This window comes from Apteryx mantelli, chromosome Z (assembly GCF_036417845.1).
Source record: "Apteryx mantelli isolate bAptMan1 chromosome Z, bAptMan1.hap1, whole genome shotgun sequence".
In the NCBI taxonomy this organism is placed as follows: domain Eukaryota; kingdom Metazoa; phylum Chordata; class Aves; order Apterygiformes; family Apterygidae; genus Apteryx; species Apteryx mantelli.
In genome coordinates, this window is record NC_090020.1 from 60781226 (window position 1) to 60807226 (window position 26001).

At 38.8% G+C, this 26001-nt stretch overlaps 1 protein-coding gene across 1 annotated transcript in view; it reads left to right on the forward strand.

Moving 5' to 3' along the window:
* PDE8B (phosphodiesterase 8B) overlaps positions 1-26001 on the forward strand; it is an 87472-nt gene that overhangs the window by 15833 nt on the left and 45638 nt on the right. Inside the window, exon 2 of the mRNA XM_067315268.1 lies at positions 22912-22971. Within this exon, the coding sequence (XP_067171369.1) occupies positions 22912-22971 (60 nt within the window). The remainder of the gene's footprint in view (positions 1-22911; positions 22972-26001) is intronic.

Below are 26001 nucleotides of genomic sequence, written 5' to 3' on the forward strand. Positions count from 1 at the left end.
TTCAGAGAGACCTGGACAGGCTGGAGAGGTGGGCGGAGAGGAACCTCATGAAGTTCAACAAAGGCAAGTGCAGGGTCCTGCACCTGGGGAGGAATAACCCCCTGCACCAGTACAGGTTGGGGGTTGACCTGCTGGAGAGCAGCTCTGCCGAGAAGGACCTGGGAGTGCTGGTGGACACCAAGTTAAGCATGAGGCAGCAATGTGCCCTTGTGGCCAAGGACACCAATGGCATCCTGGGCTGCGTCAGGAAGAGTGTTGCCAGCAGGTGGAGGGAGGTGATTCTCCCCCTCTACTCAGCCCTGGGGAGGCCACATCTGGAGTACTGCGTCCATTTCTGGGCTCCCTGGTACAAGAGTGATGTGGCACTACTGGAGCAAGTCCAGCCAAGGGCTACAAAGGTTATTAAGGGACTGGAACATCTCTCTTATGAGGAAGGGCTGAGAGAGCTGGCACTGTTTAGCCTGGAGAAGGGAAGACTTGGGGAGGATCTTATCAATGCATTTAAATATCTAAAGGGAGGGTGTAAAGATATGGGACCAGACTCTTTTCAGTGGTGCCCAGTGATAGGATGAGAGACAATGGGCACACATTGAAACACAGGAAGTTCCATCCAAACATACGGAAAAGCTTCTTTCTTGTGAGGGTGACTGAGTGCCCAGAGAGGTTGTGGAGTCTCTTTCCTTGGAGATATTCAAAAGCTGCCTGATAGGGTCTTAGGCAACGTGCTGTAGGTGACCCTGCTTGAGCAGGGGGGTTGGACTAGATGATCTTTAAAGGTCCCTTCCAACTCAACCATTCTGTGATTCTGTGAATTCAAAATTCATTGCTTCACATGTTAGGATTGAAATCGTGCTCCTGGAAAGACATCAGTGAGATGAAGGTTTTGTCTTTGTCAGATAGGGAGGTAGCGATAGGGTTTGGTTAGCAATGGCTAACCAAATTTTTGAAAAGGTCACAATGTTTTATTTTTAATTTGATGGAAATAAATGATTGAGCCCTGATATCTCCTCTCCTGTTTGATGGGCAGTCAGGGACCAAAACAGCTGACAGCGCATCTCCCACTCAGCCCTTAGCTATTCCAGCTGTAGCTAGCGGTTGGGCTGGGTAGTGCTGCTCCTCCAAATGCCTTGTTCCCAATTCTCCCTGATAAGTGTTCAACCTCTGTTAGTGAGTAAAAGAGGTAGTGGCATGGCATAGATGCAGCATTCTAGCTTTGTATGACTTGAAGGTGTGAGCAGCACTTCTTGCCACCACACTCTTTTGTTGATCTGACAATCTTTCTCTTACAGGATCTTTATTTTCCACCCATTCTTTCAGCGTAAGATCACTGAAGAGGATAGTTTGTCTTCTTTGGATGGTGGAAGATCTTTTTGTGTGTTTTTATGCATGCTTCGTAGTCTGCAGGTTGATTGAGCCATCTCTGGTCATCTCTTCTCTTTATTTATTTATTTTTTTTCCCCTCTCCATTGACCAGTTGCAGAAGTGTTTCCATTTCTGCAAGTGGGATCAAAGCAGGTTACTTTTACATGTGTGGACTTCTTCCTGGTTCTTTTTGGTCGCCTTCACATCCAAATGTGTCTACCAGTTGCCAAGTCTCTCCATTCATTCTTTAATGATCAGTTACTTTCTCACTCTGGATGAGAGCAGTTCTACCTGTGTTTATTCCAAGTATCATAGAAACTGATGATTATTGACAAGGGTAGACAGATCTTTTCTCCCACCAGCGTGTATGCCATGGACAGCATCAGACAGGGAAAAAATTGTTGCACAGTTATGTGACTTAGAACAGTACTTCCATTGCTGCCCTTCAGAGCATAAAACAAGAAGGAGAGTTTTTTGTGTTCACTCTCTACACTCCTTCTAAACATTTTGTTGCTTGTCTGCTCAGCAATTTGCTTGGCAGCTGACTTGAATGTTGATGAGAAGTTTGTGGGAACTGAATTTCCTGCATATTTGGAAATGTCACTTCAAAAAGAGAAATATTTCAAAGACAAAACTCTGGAAAAATGTTTCAAGTCAACCAGAACTTATTACAGTCAATCTTAGATTCTGTTTATATTTTGATAAAAATGTCCACCTGACTTATTGCTTCTGCAAAAGGCTTCAGTTCTAACAAAGCAAAATTTTCTAGGGGCTGAGAGGATGCAGCTGGAAAACTTCTAACTGCTAGTAATGCTAACCTCACTGTTCAGCTGCAGTTGGGAGGTCTAATGACATGTTACTCTAGAGATACCTACAGTAGTTTTAAACCAACTTTAAAATACTAAAACTTGAGAGCTAATAATTACAGTAACTGTAAAACAGCTGTAAAACACACTGGGAGGCTGAATATATGCTTCAGCAGCTGACTGCAGTGTGTACTCCTAATTGCAGCCCAGTTTTGTATGCTTTGAGATTTGAAACACAGGACACCAACAGCCTTGTATATAGGGGTGGTGACCAGGTGCCCAAACCTCTCAGCTGTATCACCATTGTAGAGGACAAATGAGTGACATTTGACAAATGGATCAGATCTACAAATGTCTCCTGGCTCCAAAAATAGGATTGCATTGCTTGCTGCTGCCCCTTCTCATCTTCATTTGGTAACTGACTTGATTTTTTTACTTTTTGCAATGATATATCTTGCCTCTTTGGTTGTGGTTGAGCTGTTAAATCCACGTTCAGAGTGAGGAATGAGTGACTCTTCCTATGGCCAGCTGTAACATCATATTCATTGTTACAGATTTGGCTTTGCTGTCTGTGTTTAATGCTTGCAACTGTATTTAGTGAGCCATATGGAAATGAAAAATCCTTCCCTTTGAAGGAAAAGATCAATTGGAGCACTAAGGAGAAGAATTTAGCAAGCTACCTTTAAATAAATATGGCTTCTGACTTGGTTTGCATCTCAGTCCAAATCGGTCAAAAGAAGCCAAGCAAGGTTTTGAACTGGCCCAGTAGGCTGTTACTCAATCCACTGTTGTTATGTTTTTTTTCATGGAGAACCTTGTCATATGAGGAAGCATATGAATGAAATGCTTATTTGATATTACTGTCAGCAACAGAATTGTGAAGTGACCAACAGCCAATAGTGTGTGTTCTACTGTACAAAAAAATTCATGGAGACTTCTGCAACACTTCATGTTGTACACATTTTAGTGATAAGTAATAATCTCAGAAATGTCTGTAATCTACCTTTCAACAGTAGCATAGATAATCATTAAACCAAGCCATCTTAAATAAGATAGATAGACGCTCTTGCAGCTGTTTCATTTTCTCAGAATGAGTCTTTTCACTAGACCTCAGCTATAAATCTGTGCCAAGTAGAGTGTATTTATTCTATTTCTGTACACAGTCACAGTATCTTCACTAGTCTTGCAAAGATAATGAAATTATTTGTGGTGGGTACCATTGAAATCCTATTGTTCACAGTATAGTCTAGTTACTTGAACCTGCCTACAATTCATTGCAATTTATAGCAAGCGTCTTTTGCAACATAGAAAAAATGAATTAAAGTAACTGGCATGTGTAAGAAATGGAGGAACAATTGTTATTTGCCATGAATGTAGGTAAGGCTCCCATTCTAATATCATGTTTTCACCTTCTTAATCTGCTAAAATGATCAACAGATACAAAACTGTAAGTTTTATTAAGTGTAGAAATAGGGTAACCTTTTTTGTGATCTGATATACACAAAGTCAGTTCAAGAGTTCTGTGTCCAAAGTTCTGAGATTGCCTGATGTCTTTAATACTGTGGCTTTTGCCTCCTCTGAGATAGCCGGCTACAAAGAGAGTTCCTGCTTTGTGATGAGGATTCCTGCTCCATCACAGAGGTTTTTCCAATGCAGTTAAGTGGGAGAAAGATCTTACCTAACTCCTACTTGGTTGGGAGGATAGTTCCCAATCCAGAGAAGATCCCACTCTGGAGAAAAATGGGAACTGTGTCTAGAATCATTAACTTCAAAAACTTCCCTAGCTGGCTCTGGTAAGTGTTTTGTTGAGAAAACCCTTGTTGTAAGAATTGTATCTGCAAATACATGTGTCTCATTGTTGGAAACTGAAAATATTCTAAAATAGGAAACAGTAAGGATAACCCAGCAATCAAACTTTTATATGGGAATGGTGCTTTTTCAGCATTTTGTGTGTATCCATTTCACATTAAAAAAAAAAAAAGAAAAGAAGTGGATCAAATGCAGCTTTCCATAAGGTCCCTACTGTTCTTGTCACTAGCAAAATGACTTCTCCCCATCTTTCTCATCCTTATTCCTTTTTTTTTTTTTTTTTTTTTTTTTTAGGCCTAAGGTCACTCCTAAAATCAGATAATGGTCCTAATTCAGATCTAAGCAGCAACATTCACACAGTTTCTGTAGGGGAAGAAAAATCACTGTACAAGATGCACGTAAGTGGTGAACCAAGGCCCCTTTTATTTTAGAGTACACAAGGCCAGCTCCCATTTCTGAACAGAGCTCTCTGCAAGATAAGTTATCATGCTGGCTGTTAAATTTTCTTAAAGGCTAGTAGAACAGTTGTCTCAGACCTGGTGTAGATTCAGGAACATCTAACTGTGTTGAAGTAATGTTGAAAATATGACTTCATCTTCACAATCTTGAGGACTTGAAAGTGGCTTTGCTTGATTTTTAATGTAAGTTTTCGGAGTAATCTGTACCCCATATATGGTAGTTTCTGTGAAAAACACAATGATTGCAAACAAAACAATGTGTCAGACTGTGCATTCCTTTAAACCTATAAATACAAAAAGGAGGTAGTCTTCCAAAAAACATGTAGCATGAGTTCACAAGGATACTAGACAAATGAGTGAAAGAAAGATCTTTTGAAGATTAATAAATCAAAAATGGCTTGTATATATGTTAGGAAATATCTGAGGCTTGCATCCCCCCTTTGGGGAATGGATGCAGGAGGTAACATGTGCTTGCCCTGGTCTTATACTCTTCCCTTGGTGTCCAGTGTTGTCCATTCTCAGAGACATGATATTAGCTCAGTGGCTTGATGTGACCTAGTACAGCTGCTCTTATGTCTTTGTGATCCTGGCCTCCATCGAAGCCTGACTTAGCAAAATATTAAAGCACTTGAATAAAACCATGCAGCTTGACTGGAAAAACCAGCGCACTAGTTTGACTTTACTTTTCCTCAGGGTCATTGCACTTGGAAGAAGTCTAAAACAGCCTTGGGGCAGTTTTAACCTGTGTCTGGCATCTAAATATAGAACAATAGGTTAGCTCTGTGTCACTAGAAAGGTCTAAAAAGGAGTGCAGTGAGAAGTGACATTTCCCTAAGAAGAGCTGTATATGTAAGCATTTTTTGTTACAGTAACGTTATGTGGATCATGAAGACTTGCGGCCTAATTCTGTGGTGAGCAATATTAATGTATTTGCAATACCAAAACTGATATAGTCAATGCTATGCTTGTGTTACTCAGTGTGGAGAATCCAGCTATCCTTACTGCATTATCATTTAATCACAGGGGTTCCGCAGAGGTGGCCAGACTGTTTTATGTATGCCCAGAAATGAGCTTTTTAGGTTCAATGACCATAACAATTACAGATGTTTCATTACAGATGTATTTTGTTGTGAGGCCCCTAGCCCCACGTCTCGTTTATTTTTGGAGAAGCATTTAAACTTTAACAGCAATTTGCTGTGTAAAGTAAAGTGCAATATCTGGAAAGGTCTCCTGGGTCAGAGAAGAGTTCCCTGCAGTTTTAGGAAACCATCTTCTGTAATCCTTTTATTTACCAAAGTCGTGAAAAAGTTTACTTTTGGTCCTCTCTGATTTACTGAACTGGAGTTCTAGAAGATTACTCTGAGGAACAGAAGTTTCCCTCTACTTTTCAGGTAAGCTCTCCTCTCCTCTGGTCATCCCTGCTTTTTCTGTTATATCCAGCTAAGAACCTTCCAACATATAGTAACATACCCAAGTGCATGATGTGGCACTTCATAGTGTTCAAATTTCAGCCCCTTTCTAATACTCCTGCCCTCAAGGTTCACTGTGATCCTGCCCACCTTGCAGTTCTTTTACTTACCCCGTTTTTTATAGCTTTTAAAATAACTTTTCCTTTGACATCCCAACAAATGCTGTTCTGCAGTCTTGAACAGGCCAGATTTATTGAATTTCCTCTAGAAAATCACTTTGCTTTTATCAGATCTTATATTAGGCCGACCCAGTAAGTTTGGTAAAACTTTATTGAATTTCATCTTCTATTCAATAAACTCAGTGACTTTTTTCTTCCGTACAACTCTGGAACAGATTTTTAGCATGAATGCTAAAGTGTTGGGCCTGTAGTTGCCTGGATTGCTTTCCCTGCTCTCTTAGCAGCTCATTCTCCCCAGCTCATGTCAGATATTTCTCAGCTTAGAAAACTGACTGTGACTCAGCAAGACATTTATAGATGTTATTATTTTCTGTATTGTGATGTGCATTCATGAAAAAATAGAATATTAAGAGGAAATAAAACATTTATCTATTCAGAGGCCATCTAAAGAGAGTTGTAAAGTAAAGATATAGAGAACTCCAGCAGTATATTCTCCTTCTTCTGAGTCCTCATGGGCTGTAGTGTCAGACTGTAAATAATTTATGCTTAAGTAGTTCTTCAGTGGAATTGTATAAAACACTGAGTCTAATCCACTAAGGTGAAGAAACCATACCTGAATAAAAGCTTTGTTGGTGAAAACTTTGTCGGTTAATTGGAACTAAAATCTTGCATGACTTTTAGAGACAGGAATTCTAGGTAAAGTGGTTGGAAAGTGTGAGGCTTTGAACTGTTTGAGAATTTCAAAACCTATCTAATCTCTTGAAAAAAAGGTTAATATTCTACAGTTTATTGTATATATATTTATATATGTATGTTTGTGTGTGTATATATATGTATGTGTATATATCTATGAGATAAATTCCTTGGGACAGGAACCATTTTTGGTATGTGTACTGCCTTAGCTCTTGCAAGATTGTTTTCTGTGAATGGGGATCTTAGATTTGTTTGCACTCCAGTAACAGAAATAAAAATAATGCCAGAGAATTTCATGACTCGGAACAACAGTAGATGAGGGAAGGGTGCAGCTGTAAGACACAAGGCTCCCTGTGATCAATATAAGAAATGTTTCCCACAGCTCTGGTTTTGCTTAATTCTGCGAAATACTGAACGTTCTGGCCATGCTATCTTTAAGTGTACAAGAAGCCCTTTTTGTCTTCAGTGATACTGCTCGTAAAATAAATAAAATTTAACAGGTCGCTGGACTGAGACCATAGTGCATAAGATTAAGATAAGATTTCTGCAGTGTAAGGTGGGTGATGGCGTTCAAAGTAGACACCTGTACCTACTTTGGGGGGAGAAGGTGTGGTAGTCAACACTGCGTTCTGCAACCAGAACTTCTGCCTTTAACTCTTGAGCATGGAAGTTCATGTACTGTCCATGTGCAGAATCCATGGGAGAAATCCACTGCTGACACATTTTTTAGGGAATTGTGTTTTGCTACCTGTGAATAGTATAACAGGGTAATTTTCTATTCTTTGAGTAATGTGTTGGGAGTGAGTTGAATAATACATCCTAATGATGGACAGGCAGTCTGCTCAAATAGATCTTAGCAAATAAAAACTGGAGTAATAGTAAGAGCTCTCTGTAGAACATTTGCATGTCTCTGTAATGATAGTTCTGGAAAGTGACACTTAAATTTGGTTGCATTTCCCCTTGCTAAAACTGGAATAAAATGACAAAAAAATATTTTTTTCAGAAAACTTTTAATGATTTCCCCCCACCCTGTGAAAATAATGATGACTAATACAGAAACTGTTATTGCTTGCTGCATAAGTAATAATTTGCTCTGGTGCAGCAGGACAGCTCAAGGACTATGCAATGCCTTCTTTCTGTACTTTTGCAGAGTTTATCTGGGATGCAGCTGTATGCAAAAATTAAATTTTAACATTAGATGCTGATCCTACCAATGTTTACATGAGTTAAATAGGAGCAGTGAAGTCAATATGACTGCATTCTGGTTTTTAAGACTGGGTAATTAGATCTCCAGGTTTGTAAGACTGGGTAAGTAAGTTTACAGACTTATCAGGGCAGATCTTACCTTGCAAGATATGAATACTTCAGGTACATCTAACACGCACTATTTTGTGTTCTGCCAGGCTAGACCTTCTCCTTCCCCTGACCACTTCATGATGTGCTGCTTTACCCACCTTGTATCACTACTATTTCCACTCTTACTCACTCTGCATTTGTATTTGGGTGGTGCTTATAGGATCAGTCAGCCTGTGTGCCCTATTGTACAAGGCATTATAAAAGTGAGAGGTGATCTTTGCCTCTGAGACTTATAACTTAAATAGATGAGACAAGCTGCATTAACATTTTAGTTTTGAATGACAAAATAGAGAGGTTTAAAATGCTGGTTTTGGGTAACAGCCCTGTGGCTCAGTTAGATAACTCACCAGCAAGCAAGGCACTGTGTTCTTTCCATAAGGTGATATCCAGATGCTGCTGGCTGAATTATCTGCAATAGCTTCATCAAAATTAAAATAGAAACTTAAACAATTAAATGTGATCATGAATAAGTCAGTACAAAGGTCTCTGAGATATTTATTTTGATGATAATTTGGCTTTAATTTTTGTTATCCCCACATTTTTTAGTGTGTGACATAGCACAAACTTTTATGCTAATAATTTATAACTGTGTAATAAAAGGATTTGGTGAGCTGGAGGCTTTGTTATTGGGGAGAGCATCACCCTTGATATTTGAGATTGTAGGGTCTACTTTGGGATTACTTGTTCTCTTTATAGGTTTCTGATAAAAGGATTGGCAGCAAAATTTAAACATAGTTAATGAAGACATTTATATGCTAGTTTTAGATTTTAGAATCAATGCTTGACTGTAATGGAAGAAGTGCACATACAGATCGGTTATCCTGAAAACTCAGGAAGCTAATACTCCTTGCTTTACCTGGTGGTTGTACTGTGTATTTACAATTTAGAAGTCTTTATTTTTATATATATTTTTAATAAAGTTTCTAGGTATAATTCCAGGGCATACCCTGTGGATGCTGAAACTCGAATTAAACAGGCCAAACTAATGGGCTTCAGCTGCCTTTCCCCAGACTCAAGCAATCAAGACAGAAGAATTGTGAAGCAAACACTGCCTGACAGTGGGAAGGAGTGGGGGAGAGAAGCTAAAGAGACAATATTATGTTTTTGAAGAAAGTGAGGAGTACCCTATTCTTGACTAGTGCTTATCTTGCCGATTATGTAAGATGTAGATCAAAGTTCACATCTGAGGTTTTTTTTAAGTGAAAATTCAGAAAGCTACAAGAAGTGACTAACACTCATTGCAACACCTCTTTGTTATGTTTTTTGTTTTCTGTGTTCCAGCAGGAGGAATATAGTGTTGTTTTGGGGCTGAGATAGGATGTAGATGCCTTAAAGGGGCTGGCAAAGGAAGAGATAAACGGTCTTTGCTGAACCTGGAAGTATTTCTTTCCAGCTATGCCCAGCTGGGATAAGAAATAAGAGGAAGTGGTAGTAAGCCAAAGCTCTGGTAGTAGTGTCTGTCATTTGTCTCTAAAGGAGAAGCCTGCTAACTACTCAGGCTTAGTAGATAGTAGTACCTGCATTGAATATTGTTGGAGAAAAGGTAAACTAAAAAACATGCATGCCTTAGGTCAAAAAGTTGTCTTGCTTTTAACCCTTGAAGTAGTTAGTGTCTGGCATAATACTTACGTTTACACTTGCAAATCAGTATTTGAAGCTCTGCTTCTGACTGCTCTCAGAATATTGAGAGGCATAGTCTTAGTGCTTTTGAAGGCAAGAGAGAACATTCCCATGTTCTCTCAATTATACTATCGTAAAAGCAGTGTGAAATTATTTGAGAACACACCGTTTCTTGTCAAAATCCCCTTGAACTAAAAGAATCCTCCCAAGAAGCAGCAGCCAAAGGCAGCAGTATATTAAATGAAGAGAGAGGAGACAAACTGCCCATTAGTAGTAGAGTACAGAGCTGTGGAAAACTCCTGAATATTTATCATATTAAAATATTTAACTTTCTCCTTCCCTAACTTCCAGGAGGAATTTCAGATATAGTAACTGTCTTCCAGCAAACTCTTACTGATGTCACAGAGCCCTGGAAGTATGCCCCCCTAACGCAGCACAGAGGAGGGACTTGACATTTCTTTTGGCAGCACCTTCTGTGTGAGATGAAGGGAACTGAATAGGCTCTCAAGCAAATGCTAAGCTGGCAACCCCTGAGGTGTATGCATACAGCCTCCTGATGGTTTTCTCTTGGTCATTCTTTGGAAGGCAAAGTTAATCCTACATTTTAAAATGATTTGTTTGATTTCAGCCTAATAGTATGTTTCACAAGTTATGAATATTTATCTAGGCCAGGAGCTAATGGAAGGACATTAGGATTATTTAGTTAGCAGCTTGCTGCAAATTATTGTTCTTGCTGTTATTTCCATTTATACTTTGTACAATCATATTACCCAGATCTTCCAGTATTGAAATTCGCTTCATATCTTTTTGTATCAATTTTAAGTCATGCCCAAGATTACTATACTGTATCAAACTGTAGTTCTGCCAGCCCAGTACCTTGTCCTCAACAAGAGCAAAGAGCATTATCCAACAGGTAGGTAAGGGGGCACATACAAACTGATCCTTCCCTGGGTCTGTCTTCCCAGCCTCTGTTAGCCTGTAACTTAAGGGTTTCTGAATTGAGGTTATGTTCCTGCTGTCATGTTTCATAGCAACATACAGGCCTATCTTGGGTAAGTTTTGTTCAATTGCTTTTTGAACAGCACCTCCTCCACCCATCTGAAGTGGAAGCTTCCTACTTCTTGTATTCAAAAGAATACTGGAGAGTCATTCTTCATTCAGCTCTACACCATTCATGATTTCATAGATGTCTGTTCTATTCCTCCGTAGCTGCCTTTCTTCCTGGCTGAAGAATCCTAGTCTTATCAGTTCTCTGGAGATATCTTGGCATATCTGTGATTATTTTTGTTGCTTTCTCTTTAATTTTTCCAGTTTTGATTTTCTTATCTCAGGGGAAAAAAAGACAACATACAGTGTGGAAAATGTGGGATCACCATGAATTTAAATGGCAGCATAGATTTGTTGTTTAGCTCTTTTTTCCTTTTGTCATGTTGGTTGCTTTTCTAACTGTGGCTGAGCATATGAAAGTGAAAATAAGATTAATTACAAAATCTTGCTGTTTCTAATCAAAGTTTTGGATTTTGCTCTCTCCTAAGCACCAGCAGGTGTATTTCTGTAACAGTTCGGGCTTAGTTGCTGTCTTTTTCCCTAAGGCTGACGTAACCAAATTTGACTGGATTCATCAATAACATGTGTGACTCATTCTCTTAAGAAGTTGAGAATGGACAGTAATGACAAATGGATTTACAGAATGAGGTCTCGTCGTGCTGAGATCCACAAGTTTTGGGCAAATTCTGCTTACTTTGACAGATGTTCAGAAAAGTTCATTTTCCCCCGCCTCTTAATATTACAAGGATGCTAACGTAACTTACCATGTGTATTTAGTGACATGAATGTGTGTGCTAACAAAACAAATATCCTTTCAGAGAAACTTTTTTTGACAAAGTCAATATTCAAAATAAGCCCCATGTCACTGGGGACTGCATTCTGTAATTGGTTTTCTTTCCACAGGCCTAAAAAATTTGCTACTCATGAAGTGAGCCTGTCTGTTACTTGTTTGCTGCTAGATTAAAATGCGGAAGTGTATTTTTCTTAAAGAAGTTGTCATTTGTGAACTTGTCACAACTGTTGTACATAGAACTACTGAAGTTTCTTATCTCTGGAGGAGTGCATAGGGTCTGTTCAGCCCTAAAACATTTGTAACTGGAACAGCATTCACTTTTTAAAATATTTTAAAATAAAATTTGTTTGCAGTTTTTCCACAAGATGTACAAATTTGGTCCAAATTTGCTCAATATTGCAGGCAGGGGGAGGGAGTGAAATAAAACAGGGCTACATTATGATGAGCAGGTATTCCCCTCTTACACGTTAGTTCAGAAAGTTAAAGCATTTGGCCAGTATATAGATTTTAATTCCTTTCTCATCAGTACAGGCTGGGAGATGATTGTCTGTGCAATAGTCATGCTGAAAAGGGCTAGATAAAGGCACTGGTGACCTGATCTAGTGTTGTGATAGCACCACTTGGAGGTACTAAATGGCCTTCAGACCAGTGTTTCTGTGATTCTTTACCCACTGAGATTTGAATGTGCATCTCAAAGATGTCATGACTCTTCTTCCTATTCTGAGTACTAGGGGGGAAGGGGAGAAAGTTTCCTACTGTTGTAGACCTTGAGGCCTTATGGTTCTTAAATTAGATTCTCTGAATTAACCAACTAGGAAGCCTAGGCTTTTAAACCGGGCACTACGTTAAGAAATTGAAAGATTGAAAGTTCTCTCCCTCTTATTCCATAATTAAATATCCACTTCAGCAGGGACTGGAACCCAAATGTCTGACCTCCCAAGGGGATATCCAGCCACTAGGTTATAGAGTCCTTCTTAGTTGTTGACTTTTTGTCTTACAAATGTTTAAATATTTTTATATAGAGCAGAATAGCTCCAGCTGGAGAAGTCAAAGAATCCCCTGTATTGGGTTTGCTGGGTATGGATCTGAAAGGTAGAAAATCCTTACTTCAACTCCATTCTCTCTCTGGTTCAGGTGGTTTTCCTAGAGGTGACTAGGAACTCTTCAGAAAAGTGGGGAAAAAAAGACTGAATCTCTCAACCACAAGAATAAATAAGATTTATCTGCTGTTCCTGTAACAGTTTTGTGACTCTAGCCCTTGGTTTTTCCTAAAGTGCCATTACCAAAGGATTCCATTCTGTACTAAACAGATGGTCTGTTTGGCTGATGAGGGAGAGTGGGAAGTGTTTGAGCCAAATTCCATAACTATGTATTCACATTGCTTGTAACATCCTATTGTTAAATTGTAAAAATTTGTAAAATTGCAATTAATCTTATGCTGCTACATGAGCAGGAAAACATAGTCAAAATCCGTAGTCAAAATATTGTTGGAAATGAATGGATTAGATTTTTTGTCATGATGTATTCCTCTGATTAGGAAGAAATTTTGCAGGGTTTTTGAACAAATTAACCACATATGTGGATAAGTGGCTGTTATCTTAAAATGAAATACTACTCACTACTAACTTGTCACAGCCAGTTTGGTTTCTCAAATACTGAATTCCTATGATACAGAAATCTAGCCCAGTTCTAGGCAAATATACCTTTAAACTTCTAATCAAACACAAGAATAAGAAACCCGTAATATCTTAAGAGTAGCTTAATGTAAAAAGGAATAAATGCTTTGTTTTCTCATTGAAAGACAGGAGATAAGCCAATTGTGCTGTATTTTTCTTGTTTCTGTAGGCTTGTTTGTGAGACATGAATGAGAAAGACCATTAAGATATATTACTTTTTTCTTAAAATCAATGCTGAATTTAGATTGAGAAAGACAAGATCCATCAAAGATAGATTTTTCTCGAAAGAAAAATGTTTGCTATCAGACTGTGGTGCAGCATTTTGTAATTTGATGTCTTCCTGGGTATATATTTTACCTATTAAAATACATGTATTTATACATTTTTGTTATACTTAATTTTTTCATGGCACTGACATAAAAATTTCACTGACAGTGAGTACACTGACAATGATAACTATATCCTTTGGGACCACGTCATGCTTAAGCAATGCAAACAGCTCAAAAGTCAGCGGAACCAGCTCCCTGTGCACTCTGCTCTTGAAGAGTCGGTGGTGAAGAGTCAGTTTGGCTTTTCTAAAAGGAGGTCAAACTGAGATGGTCTATCAGGGACAGTGTTGCTCTGTGCTCTGTGCATTCTTCCACTTGGCATCTGCTGATGGCCACTCCTGGAGACAGGATGTTGGGCCAAGATTGATTTGGTCTGACCGGTTTTGGCTGTTTTTCCAGAACCCTTACGTGGACTTGGGAATGTGTCTAGAAATCTCCCCTGAGATTTATGGATTTATATTCAAGGATGTCTTAACAGTGTTTGACCAACCATACATAAGGATAGCTTTGACTCAGACACCAAATCTATTTTGTGCTAACATCAAAAAACAGAGTCCTAATACTGGTCCTACTAGGACCAATGCACAGGTGAAGGGCCTTGAATCCATGTAAGAAAAATCTGGGTGGGGGAGAAATTGTCTGTACAAACTTGCAGGATTGCTTCCAACTTCTTTTGGAAGCCCTAATTTACAAATTGTGGCAATAAATGGGACTCAGACTACTCTTTATGGATTGTGTGTGTGTGGTTTTTGTTTTTTGTTTTTTTTTAATCTCACAGCTGCTGCTGTGAGCAGAATTGAGGACTGATCCACAATGGCAGCTTGTATGCCTAAATTAGCAAAATAATACAGATGTCTTTTCTACTTGAGTATTTTACTGCCTATTATGATAATGTATTCATAAAGAAGCTGCTATCAGTGTTTGAACAGAATGCAGAAAGTCTTAATATAATATTCTTGCTTCACTTGTCATTTTATACCAGGCATACATTTGTTACATTAGAGCTCAAAGAATTATTTTACAAGTGTCAGCTTGCTTGTTCAAGAGATTGTCTAAAATCACTAGCAATTTGGTGTCAGTGCATTTGGTCTTTTTCAGTTCCTTTTTTCTTAAGGATGTTCCAGGTTTTGTGACCTGTTCTTGATAGCTGCCCTTTGTTCCCCTCTCTTTCCCCCTTCTCTTCCAAAGGTTTACCTACATCCCACTGGTTTACTTCTCTTTCCTTACCACTGATTAGAGATTGCATACAGCAAGATTTGACTGTCACTACTCTCTATAATTGCTTAAAAATTGATTAGTTATGTTGCAGGGGGAAAAACAGAGTGAGAAATACACAGAAAACAAATCTGTCTTGTAGTACTTACTTTCCTAATTTTTAATTTGAGACACAAGGTAGGAAACCATGTAGAGTGGAATGAGGATGAAGGAAGAAAGATACAAATCCTAACATCTGTTCCTGCAACTCACTCCAATCAGACAGATCTTTGCAGCTTTGCACAGAATCAGTTATAAGGGCAGACTCTGAGAACCAAATTCAAAAACAACTTAAACATCCAATATGTTGTCAGCTGTGTAATTCATGGAAATCCTGCTTAGCCATTTGATCCCTAGACTTCTAGGTTTTTATGAGTAGTTCTACATATCCCCAGTGGCCTGCTCCAATCTTAGCTGTGCTAAGATAGGTGGTGTTTGTACATACCTCACACTGAAGAATATATGGAGGTCACAGCCAGAGACATTTCTATAGCAGGTCTCCTGAAGGACCCAGTCAGGTTAGAAGTCTCAGAGTGCATGTGACATGCAGGGACAGCATGGGCTGGCTCTGCAGCAGTGACCACTTTCATTCAAAAACACGGCTAGGGTGAGAGGGAGAGAATCATTCGTCTGGTGTATGATATCCTGTGCCCAGTCTACCCTGAAAGCTTCAAATGCATCTCTCCTGGGAGAATTCTCCCCCACCAGGTGAAGGCAAGGTTGGTGAGTGCGAGGGACGGGGAAAGGAAAAGGAAAAAAGAAAGGAAATTGCCTAAGGTCCCTGTTAAGGCATAGATCACTGCAAAAAGGAATGCAAGGATCATGGGTGAGGGAGAGAGTATGCAACACGAACCTGACTTCGTAGCCCAGTGGCGAGGGCAGTCTTGGAAGGGAAGGGTCTTCTTTCCTTTTACATTCTTCCTCTCCCTCACAGATTTTGCATTCCCTTGTGTGACACAGCTGTAATAGGAGGTATTGAAAGGCCCCTGTCCCAATTATGCTTGCTTTTGGGAAGCAGCAGAACTGATTGCAGGTTTGTAAACTCTACCCTTGAGCTAGGTGCATGAAAGTGAGGTAGAGCTTGCCAGGCCTGTGTTTCTTTGTGGCTTGGGTCCTATTTATTGCCCATATATATCATGTTTTCATGCTTCAAACCTCAGTTTGTGGTGTCCTGAGCTGAGGATTTGACCCAATTGTCATTGAATGCAATGAAAGTTGTATGCATGATAACTACATAAGTAAAAAACATTATCTTTTCAAGGAAATTTTGAGCTTTGTTGCTTAGCAACAAAAAATGTATGTAGTATCCTTAAGAGGTGAATCTGTTCTGAATCATGAATTTTGCTTGTATATATGTGAAGAGTACTCTCAAAACTATGTAGTAAGACATTCCTGACTTGTAGATAAGCTTTAAATGATTAAACCATTAGATGGGGGAAATGCTACACTGTGAATTAAAACTAAGGTATAAATATATCACAGACCTCTTAAATGAGTGCCAAGTTACTATATTAAAAAAATCTGCTTATCTTAGAATTTAATATTATTCTTCATGAAACATGCTGTAGGAAAAGATTTAATTCTTGGGTTTTTATAGGATCAGATAATTTGAGGTACTACATTTTAAATAATGCCTTCTTAAAACAGAAGCCATTCTGAAATTTAGCTGAAAGTTTTGCAGACCAAAAAGACCTACGTTCTAAGCAATCAGACCCAATTTGCCCCAATTTGTAATTGTATAATCATGGGGAAAGAGGGGGTTATTTTCAAAATATTCCCAATATCCTTTCAAGAGTGTCTGGTTCTGTTTGTATTCTCTGCAGTAGTAAGAGCAGGACTGATATCTGAATACATGGAAGATACCAATTTTTTTGCAAGGTTTATAAAAATTTGGGGCTTTATTTTTTATAAATCAATATCTGAAAAAAGTTGGTTGCACTTCCCCTTCTAATTTACAAAATTTTTGCACTCTGATGCTTTATATAAATATGTTGGAGTGGGATTTTTCTGTTTTTAAGGTAGAAAAGTCATTAAAATTTTCTTGGGCCCAAAAAGTATAAAGTGAGATGATAAATTTTAGTTAAGAACCCAAATATGCAGAGAGCCTTCAAAAGAATAAACTAGCAAAATGATGAAAATGTTGCAGGTACTGACTTTTTTGAACATACTGGCTCTGGGTGTGTTTGCTTCCCAACAAAGCAAAAAGCCCAGCCATGAATATCTGCTGTTTTTTCTTTATTTTTTAAAAGGCCAGGGTCCCACCTGTGGAAGGGCTGTACAGCTTGTACAACACAAGCTGGAACAACTGTTGGTGGAGTTTAACAGAGGCACAGATGAGAGGAAGGAGGCTGGCGTATCAGTAAAGTCTAAGCACTGTCAGCAGCGTGGTTTTTTGGATTGCTTTTTGTTGTTTATAGGCATTGCAAAAAAGGAAACTGATTTTTAAAAAACAGAAGTTAATTCTGTGTATGTTTGCAGAGAACTTCACCCAAGCATGACAGAGGATTTGGTAGAGCTCATGAAAACTTGAAAACTTAACAGACAGGACAGCCTGACATCCCAAGCAAGACGTGAGACCGTTACCAAAGTCAAAGGGTATTCTGTGGAGGATCTTCTGAAGGGATGAAAAGAAAGGTAGGAATGATCTTAGGGTAGATGGGGATCTATGAAAACCAAAGTCAGGCTAGATTTCAAACAATACAATGTCAGTAATGTGAAAGGAAGTGATGTGAGCATGGAATAGGACCATAGGGTACTGCTGAGCTTTGACTCTAGAGAGGGACTAGAGACTCCTGTTTGAGGGGAGTGCAAAGAGAAACTGAGTTCAAGACAGTTAAGGAAGGAAAGGGATGCAAGTCTTATTAGGCTGAATCTAAAGCCTAGATAATTTTGTGGTCTTGGTAGCAGATGTGTGAATTTGTAATCATTTATAAACAAGGCCTGTGAAGTACAACCAGTTATGTTACTACAAATGGAAGCCCATGCAAGGGTTACAGATACATTGTGGGTCTGCAATGGTCTTGATTTCTTGGTTCCAAATACTCTACACAAAGACGATACTTGCTGCTTTTGCTAATGTTTCTGACTTGTGCAAAGCTGGTCACATGTGCCAAGAATAAGTTAGCTCCTCAAAATGCATATGCATTTTTTGCCAGTTCTGATGCACTTGCTGTTTAACACTGCAAAAACACTTCATGACATATTGATTGGTAAGGCTTCCATTATAGCTGCATGCAGAATTTGCAGTGGCTAATCAGCTAAGTCAATGATGAATCCTTATCTCTTCCACTTAATATGTGTGTTTGATCATTATTTTTGGTTAAGAAAATAGCATACATTAATCTTAGACTTGAGCTATCCAAATGTTTATGTAGAGGCTCCTCTGGACTCCTTGGAAAAGTACCAGCTGGATACATGCTGGCACTGAGGGAAGCAGCTTGTGGAGTAGAGTGAATTAGCAGCCTTCTGATGGGAACCAGGGAGATGTGGGGCATAAGCAGGTGAGAAAACAAAAGCACAAATCAACTGGAAGTCATAGGAAGGGAAGAATAAAAAATCAGGAGGGAGAAAAATGTAAAGGTGTAAGCAGTGCTCAGATTGACTGGGCAGAACTTGGCAAAAGAGATAGTAGAGAGCAGTGCTTGCTGAAAGAGAGCTGAGAGAGCGGCTCTGTTGGTGGGAGAAGAGGATGACCTGAGGCAGTTATCAGATGAATTGGAGAAGGATGGTGCGTGGAAAAGCCATGGAGGTCAGGCCAAAAGCCATTTAGCTCAGTACCTGGTCTTCCACAGAAGAAGCCCTGGGAGGAGGCAGGCGTGCAGTGATATATCCCTAGTTTATTCTCTGAGCCTTTATCAGTTTATGATTAAGGGGCTTTCTGAGTCAGAGGTGGTATATTTGGGATAATAGCTCTTCATTTTTCTCCTGTAAATTTATCCCTTCTTGAAGCTGTGTAAATTGCTATTCAGGCCAAGTGATATTCTCTGTAACAGCTGGAGTTGACAAAGAAGCAAGTGGGAGACTGCAAACAGAGAGAGAGTGGCCAGGTGTTAAACTACAGAAAAATGCCAGTGGATGGGAGTTGAATGAACCAGAAGCAACAAAAACATAGAAGGAAAGAAGAAAGACTGGGATATAGGTCTGTTAAAAAAGACAAGACAGAAAGAAAAGAAGAGAAAGAAGAGAGGAGTGGAAGGTTGCTGAACACTGGAAGAGAAGCTGGATACCCTGGTCATAGACTGATCCACAACAGGGATGTTAGAGAACAGCTGTGGACCCTGTGTCCCTAAGGGAATTCAATGTTCTGAGAGAGCGTAAGGCTAAGACCAGTGCTGAGGTCACACTTTTGTATTTTTTTTCAGAACTGGAGTTGGGCCAGGAAAAAAGGGAAGGGATTAGAGGTTGTAAATAGTGACATAACAGGGTATGGAAATGGGAATAACCAAGGGATGGGCTTGAGGGGTCAACCCTAAGCGGACATGTGGATGGGAGGAGGGGAAAAGTTGAACTGGAGAATACTGTGAAGGAGGCCTAAGCAGGAAAGGTAGAGCCAAGGTGTGAAAGGAAGCAGGGAGCGCAGTGGTGTATGTAGTGAGAGCCCTAGCTCAGTTACCAGTTAGAAAACCAAAGGGACAGAAGTCTGAAAATGCACTACAAAGGTGAAGGGAAGAGGTGTGTTAGTACGGGAGTAGTTCCAGTGGCTCACCTTGGCTGTCAGTAAGTAATAGAGGAGAGAGATGTAGCTGGTAGAAGGAAGGAGCCTTCAGGACAAAGGAATCTCTAGGCCCCCTTGGCATCTGCACGGTGCCAGCTGCCTGCCCGTGTACAGATACGGCTTCTCAGCCAGCCTTTCTGTCTGGACCTTTTCCAGGAGACTGAACTTCCCAAACAGATTTGCTTCATCTCTAGTTGGCTCTAGTTGCTGTTCATTCTCTGGAACAATGAAGAACTATCCAAGACCTTTTCACTCTACTAAGTAGTCGTTATCTTTACACTGTCTGTGTCACTGATTACTGATGGTTTGTAGGTTGCAGAGGCTGTGTACATCTTCAGTCCTTTGGTGGGGTAATGAGTGCTGTATTGGTGATTTAAAAGGGTGGAACTTCAATGAAGTGGTAAGTACGTTTTGCTTAATGGTACTGCTATGATAATAAGGTAATGGATGATCACTGATTTATTTAAAAACAGGATTTAAGAAAATACAGTTAACTTTGTCTTTTATTCCTTGCTTAATAGCTGATTCCTATGGAAATGGTCTAGGAGGCTACAGAGATATTGGAAATAATATTGGACAGTTTAAAATGTTAAAACAAAAAAAATTTGAGTGTTTTTAAGCTTTTATTATTCTCAGATGGTTTGTTTATTTATGATTTCTTTGCTTCCAATCCCGTGTCTGTTCCTTTGCTCATTGAAATCAGGAATTTCTGGTTCCTCTGTGGAACCAGGCTTGTCTCCACATGTTTTACCAGAAAAGTTTATCATGAGCTACTGTACTAATTGATTTAGGTTGCAAGTCTATTTGCAGTCCTTCCTGGCAGTCAATAAAATAGTGAGAGATTTATTGAAATTGGAAATCATCAGCAATGAGATATTCACTTAAGTCAGGAAATGAGCAGAGATATGGTTGTGGTATCACTAATATGCAACATCCACATGGTCAGATTCTTCTGGGAGTTAGGAAGATGTGAACTTGAGTTCCTTCAGGCCAAGGAGAGACATGTAGGACTTTTATGGAGGCTAGGCACTCATATCATCATTCTTGCTGCCTCCTCCAGGCGTGTTTTAAAAGAGAAAAGTGAGTCAGTCATTTGTACCCAAAGCAATTTGGGCATACAGATCGAGTGATTCAGCTTGTGAAACCAAGCTCAGAACTCCAAGTTCAGGAAGGAGGATTTCAGACATACTCTTTGCTGTTTCCAATTAGATGGTTTATTAATCCTTCCTCTGCTCAGGATCATTACCAGTCTTAATTTGGGGGTCCCAGCTGTCTCTGTGTGTTGTATAAGAAAGGTAGTTGACCAACTTAGGGCCTTCTGTGGAGGTTTATTTTTGTTTGTTTGTTTTAAAATACCCAGGCTAAGGGAAGTGGCCACTCTTTGAAGGAAACACTGTGAAGGGATTGGTAGACTTGCATGCACAGATCGATGTTTTAGATACAATTGTTCCCTTTTGGACAAAAATGAGTAAATCAAACCTGGTTGTCCTCTGAGGTGGCAGCACAGTGTAAATAGTGCATTTATGGTGTCAATTCCCTATTAACATTAAAAAAACAGATAATAAAATGGGTATCTGTGTCCTAACTGCCTTTTGTGGAGGCTCCCAGGCTCTTGATCAATATATTTTAGGATAGTCAGAGCTGTGTATTTTTAAAAAGAAGCTTTTGGCTGATATTGTGTCTATTGTGTATTCCTCTTATTACAGAATCTTCTAATGAAACTACTTAAACTATTTATTTTTTTTAATCAAAGTGAGTCATGATAAAAGAATGTATTTAGGAGTTTCCTGTATAATACCACTGGAGGGTGAATGTGTTTAGTTTTTCTTTTTCTGTGTGTGTGGGGGGGAAGTTGGGAGCTTTCAGAGAACTCTGTTTCTGTAACCTTATTTATTACCTTTTAGTTGATGTTCAGTGTTAACTTTCATTTCTATTCTGATACACTTACTTGCATTAAGTTCCATTCCCACACAGCAGCAGCTCAAGTGGGAAGTGAAACTTTTGTATGAGAGAAGGAGAGGTTAACTACAGATATATTGGGGGCAGTTTTTGCTTTGGAAAACAGTGACAGGCTCTTTGTAGTTTAATCTCTTGGAGTTCTGCCTGTAGCCACCTTCTGATGTACATTGTTGGGCTGAGAAGAATCAACCCTCAGTGATGCATGAAAGTCCAGCATGTCAGTAATAGCTATACATAATTCCACTCTCACATGCAAGTAAGGCTGTTAATACTTAACAAGGTATTGTATTTTATAAGGAAGAAAACTGGTTGCCAGTAACTTCATCCATATTAAATGTTTATACACATTTGAAAAATACTAGATTTAAAAACGAGGCAATACCCCAACAAAAGACTCAAACTGACAAGCAATGCAGAGCAGAGTGCTGCAGAAATAAGATTCCAGGATTCCTGAGTGTCAGAGCCAATCCTAGGAATCTGCCTGCAAGCAGGGTTTTTTTCTATACGTGACTTGTAGGGCTTAGGTACTTGGGGGAACTGGTGTCAGAAAAGCAGAGACTCTGTCCTTTTAGAGACTGTGAACTTGTAAATAATCCTCCGTACGGGTAAGGGGAGGAATATTTTAAGGATGCACTGATTCTTTTTCGTTACATACACACATCCATGGGAGGATACAGGTATTGCTCAGTTGGTCACCAATATTCTGTAACTAATGATCTGAAGTGAAACAAATTAGTAGTGTACAGGAGAAGTGTATTGAAATGTATCAGTGCACAAGAAGTATAAAAGGTTGTCCAGCTCCTAGGAAATATGGCAATAAAGCAGCCATGACCAATGTTTGCTGGCTTTCTTGTGGTAGCATTAAATTATGATGTTCTCTCATGCTCTCATGTCTTCTGAAAATGTCATGACTCACATGGTAGCAAAGTTTTTTTCTTGCAAACTAAAGGCTATGGTTCTGGAAAACAATTCTAAATCTGTAATCCAAACAATTTTTCTTGTCTGGGAAATTACTTTTTTTTTAACCAAACACAATAAAACATTAGTCTCAAATATATGTCACAAGATTTTGAAGCTCTGTTTTATGTTCAAATGATTTTTGAAGGCAATTTTTTAGCCAGAAAAAAGAACTTTGTGTAGTCTTAAGCAAAATATAAGTCTTTTCGTGTAACCAGGGTACTCTGTTCTGGGGAGAGGAAGAAAAGGGAGAGGTATTTCTTCTTCTTTAAAGCCCTACAATTTTTCAACATAAAGGCAAAGACAAAATTAAGAGTTTAGTAAAACATGTTCATCAAAGATGTACTTCAAAGTAACTAAAACAAGGCTGCTAGTCATGTGCCTTTCTTTGAGAATCCTTCATAGTTCTTTCTGATCTTTCATTCTTGCTTCTAAAAAGCAATCTTGTTAAGAACTAGACTGAAAAAAAATCTGTATTACTCTTATTTAGCAGGCTTCAACTACAGAGATACAAATTGGGCCCATGAGACTGACACAAGATCCAATTCAGGTAAGATGTTCTTTCAGTTTCTTGATACAATCAATTTGGTTTTAATGGGTGAAGAAATTAAGGTTCAACCCTTATAGTTAAGCATAATGTTTTCATTTTGCTTGTGCAAGGACTGTGAGATGGATAATTGGTATTTTGGTTTATCTAATTGCCTGAGGAGAGACCTGCAGGTAAAGTAAATTGGTAAACAAGGTGCTCAGATTTCCACTAACGTAAAATCATTCCTTTTATATGTCCTGTCAGTAGGAATGTGTTTGTATGTGCATTAGCAAATCTGGCAAGCATTGCACACGTCCACTCATTTAACAACATGTGCATTAATCTTATTCCATCTTAACAAGAGTTGCGTATTTCTCTATGCAGTGCGAACAGCTACTGAATATCATGTTTTAAATGTCTGTTTGTTGGTGCTTAATTGTATCCATAATTGTCTGATAAGTTAGTTTAGCTTACTAAAACAATTTTCTCTGAGGCTTTTCTTAGCAGTGTTCATTTATTCTGGTGCATGTTTTAAACTATTGTTTGGCACCAGAACACCTATGCCAACCTGGAAATGGCCTGTATTTTTTGCCTGAGAGGTGACCTTTGTTGTGACTATGACCTGCCATAAACCATTTAATAGATTCCTAACTAGACTTTATGACCATCTGTGTCTAGAGGACAAATCTATTTTGGTTTGTACTAGATTATGACTCAGGTACTCTAGACCTGAAGAGAAAAGGACAAGGGGAAGTGTCTGAAGAAAACCTACCAACTCCTACCATCCAGAAGCCCTCCCATCCTGTTTCTTGTACATGCAGCTTATGTGCATCTACCCAAATTTTGTGCTCTAGGCTGGAAAATAGGCACAGATTAGTTTTGAGACCTTAGAAATGACCCTGAAAAAAGTGTGTGTAAATGTGCTGTGTCTCCAGAGTACACAGGAGAAAGCTGTTTTGTAAACATTTGGTACACACAAAAAGCTGTCTTATCCGTCTGCAGAACTATTTATTAGGGCTGTCAAAGATTTGGATGTAGTGCTTTTATATAAGATTCTTGAGCTAGCACCATACATGATTAAAAGATCAGAAGAAAAGGCTAAAACAGGCCAGATGATAATTTGGGAAAATCACTGGATATGTTTAGTCTTGGAGCTTCTCTTGGATTTTTCCTTTTGGTAGAATGAAGATGGTTTCTGATGGCCAAAGAGTTGACTTGCATCAAGTCTCATTCGTGCTTGTGGCTGAATTGATTGAAGTCAAACCTTTTATGCAGCTGATTAATGTGAGGTTAATTTGTGGGACTGAACAATAGATAAAATCCATTTTCAGTTTCTGTGGAGTACCTTGCAAAACAAGGGAAAAAAAACTCCATCTGCAACCGTAACTGTTGATAACTGTTAAAATAAAGCCAGAGAGTGAGTGGACAGGCTTTAATGTGACAACATATAAACCAGATGTTTTTAAAGCAATGACCAATGGGAATGTTATTGCACAGTTTTAATTCTTATTTTTATTAAATTGAAACCATGTATGTGCCGGTATTTTCCCTAATGACCAAAGGGTTAGAGGTTTGGAGTGGGATAGAGAGAATGGTGGGGCAAGGCACGGAAATTGTAATAATAAGCACTATCAAAGCAAGCATTTAAGGTGAAGTTTGGCATCATCTGCTTAGAACTTTTCATATACAAATGTAATTCTGGTTGTGTATTAGTAGACTTACTGTGGTGCTGATCCTGCATTCCTGGATTTAACGAGGGCACTGAAGCACTGACACTTTTTTTTATCACTGTACTTCTTGTCTTGCATACTAGTAACTGCATTCTCTCTTTTTGGTCTTAGCAAATACAGCTTGCTTTCTTTCAGAAAACTGCTACAGAGTTTTTCTGGCACCTATGATCATTTCTTTACCACATAGTCTTGTCCCCCATTCAAATACCACACTCCCCTCTTAAAGCCTTTGTTGCTCATCACCTCTTTTACAGCATTGACGTCAAACTCCATTTCTGTTCTGCTAATGATGATCTCCCCTACAGAACTGTGACTGAAGCATTTATATGATGCCCAGCATTTAACTATTCTCGCATGCCAATTTTAGGTGTAACAAGAGCTTCCTCTTAACTAATTCAAAGCCATTGATGGCTTCTACTTTTAAAACTCTTTTGCTGTGATGCCTGCAAGTACTTAAAAATAATTAGGTAATCTGTGCTGTGACTTCTTAAGTTGCTGTTTGTAACATTTTCGTTGTTTCCTTGTGGTATCCTACGTGTTTTTTGTTTTATTTTGAGATCTTTGAGGCAGATCTGTCCATTTTCTATATTTGCATGATAAACTGAGGCCAAGACACGTAATAGCTGTGCAGCACAAATACTCAAAAAGATGGTAAGATTTCAATATATCACCAGAAATGTGAATTATCTCAGCAGGAGAAGTCTGCACTGCTCCTAACTGAGCAAAATGATAAATTTACAATAAAAATGAATAATTATATATCAAAAAACATAAAAATATCTTTCACCAAGAGACATGCGTTGAATTCAAGCTTTTCCTTGACAGTGTGATTCATACAGATTGTTAAATTTTTACCTTGATTTTGAGAGTGTATCTTGCAGTATACCAGCATAGTTCTAGTTAGTCTGTTTTAATGGTTTAAAGTAAACTTCATACAATTTTTAATAAGAAAGCATGGTAATAATACTTTATTGGTACCTTTTAAAGTTAATATTCTCAGAAGGATTCACACACTCGTAGTTAGCTACCAGTGGGGGATTGGGCAGTTTAATTATGCTCCAGTATTTTGCAGCTGATAAATGATTGAATTTTGCAATCTTTTATTTCCAAAATGGGGATGTCAAGAGAAGGAAAAAGGCAAAAAAAATGCACCATGAAAAACCTGTTTGCTGACCACATTGTACTGATCAAACTAGGAAAAAAATAAAGCTAATAGCAGTTGGAACCAAAGAGAAGATTGTATCAGAGTAAGGGCTTGACCTGAGTATCCGCAGACAGAGGTCTACAGCTTAACCATGTAACTGCTTTCAGAGACTCTGAT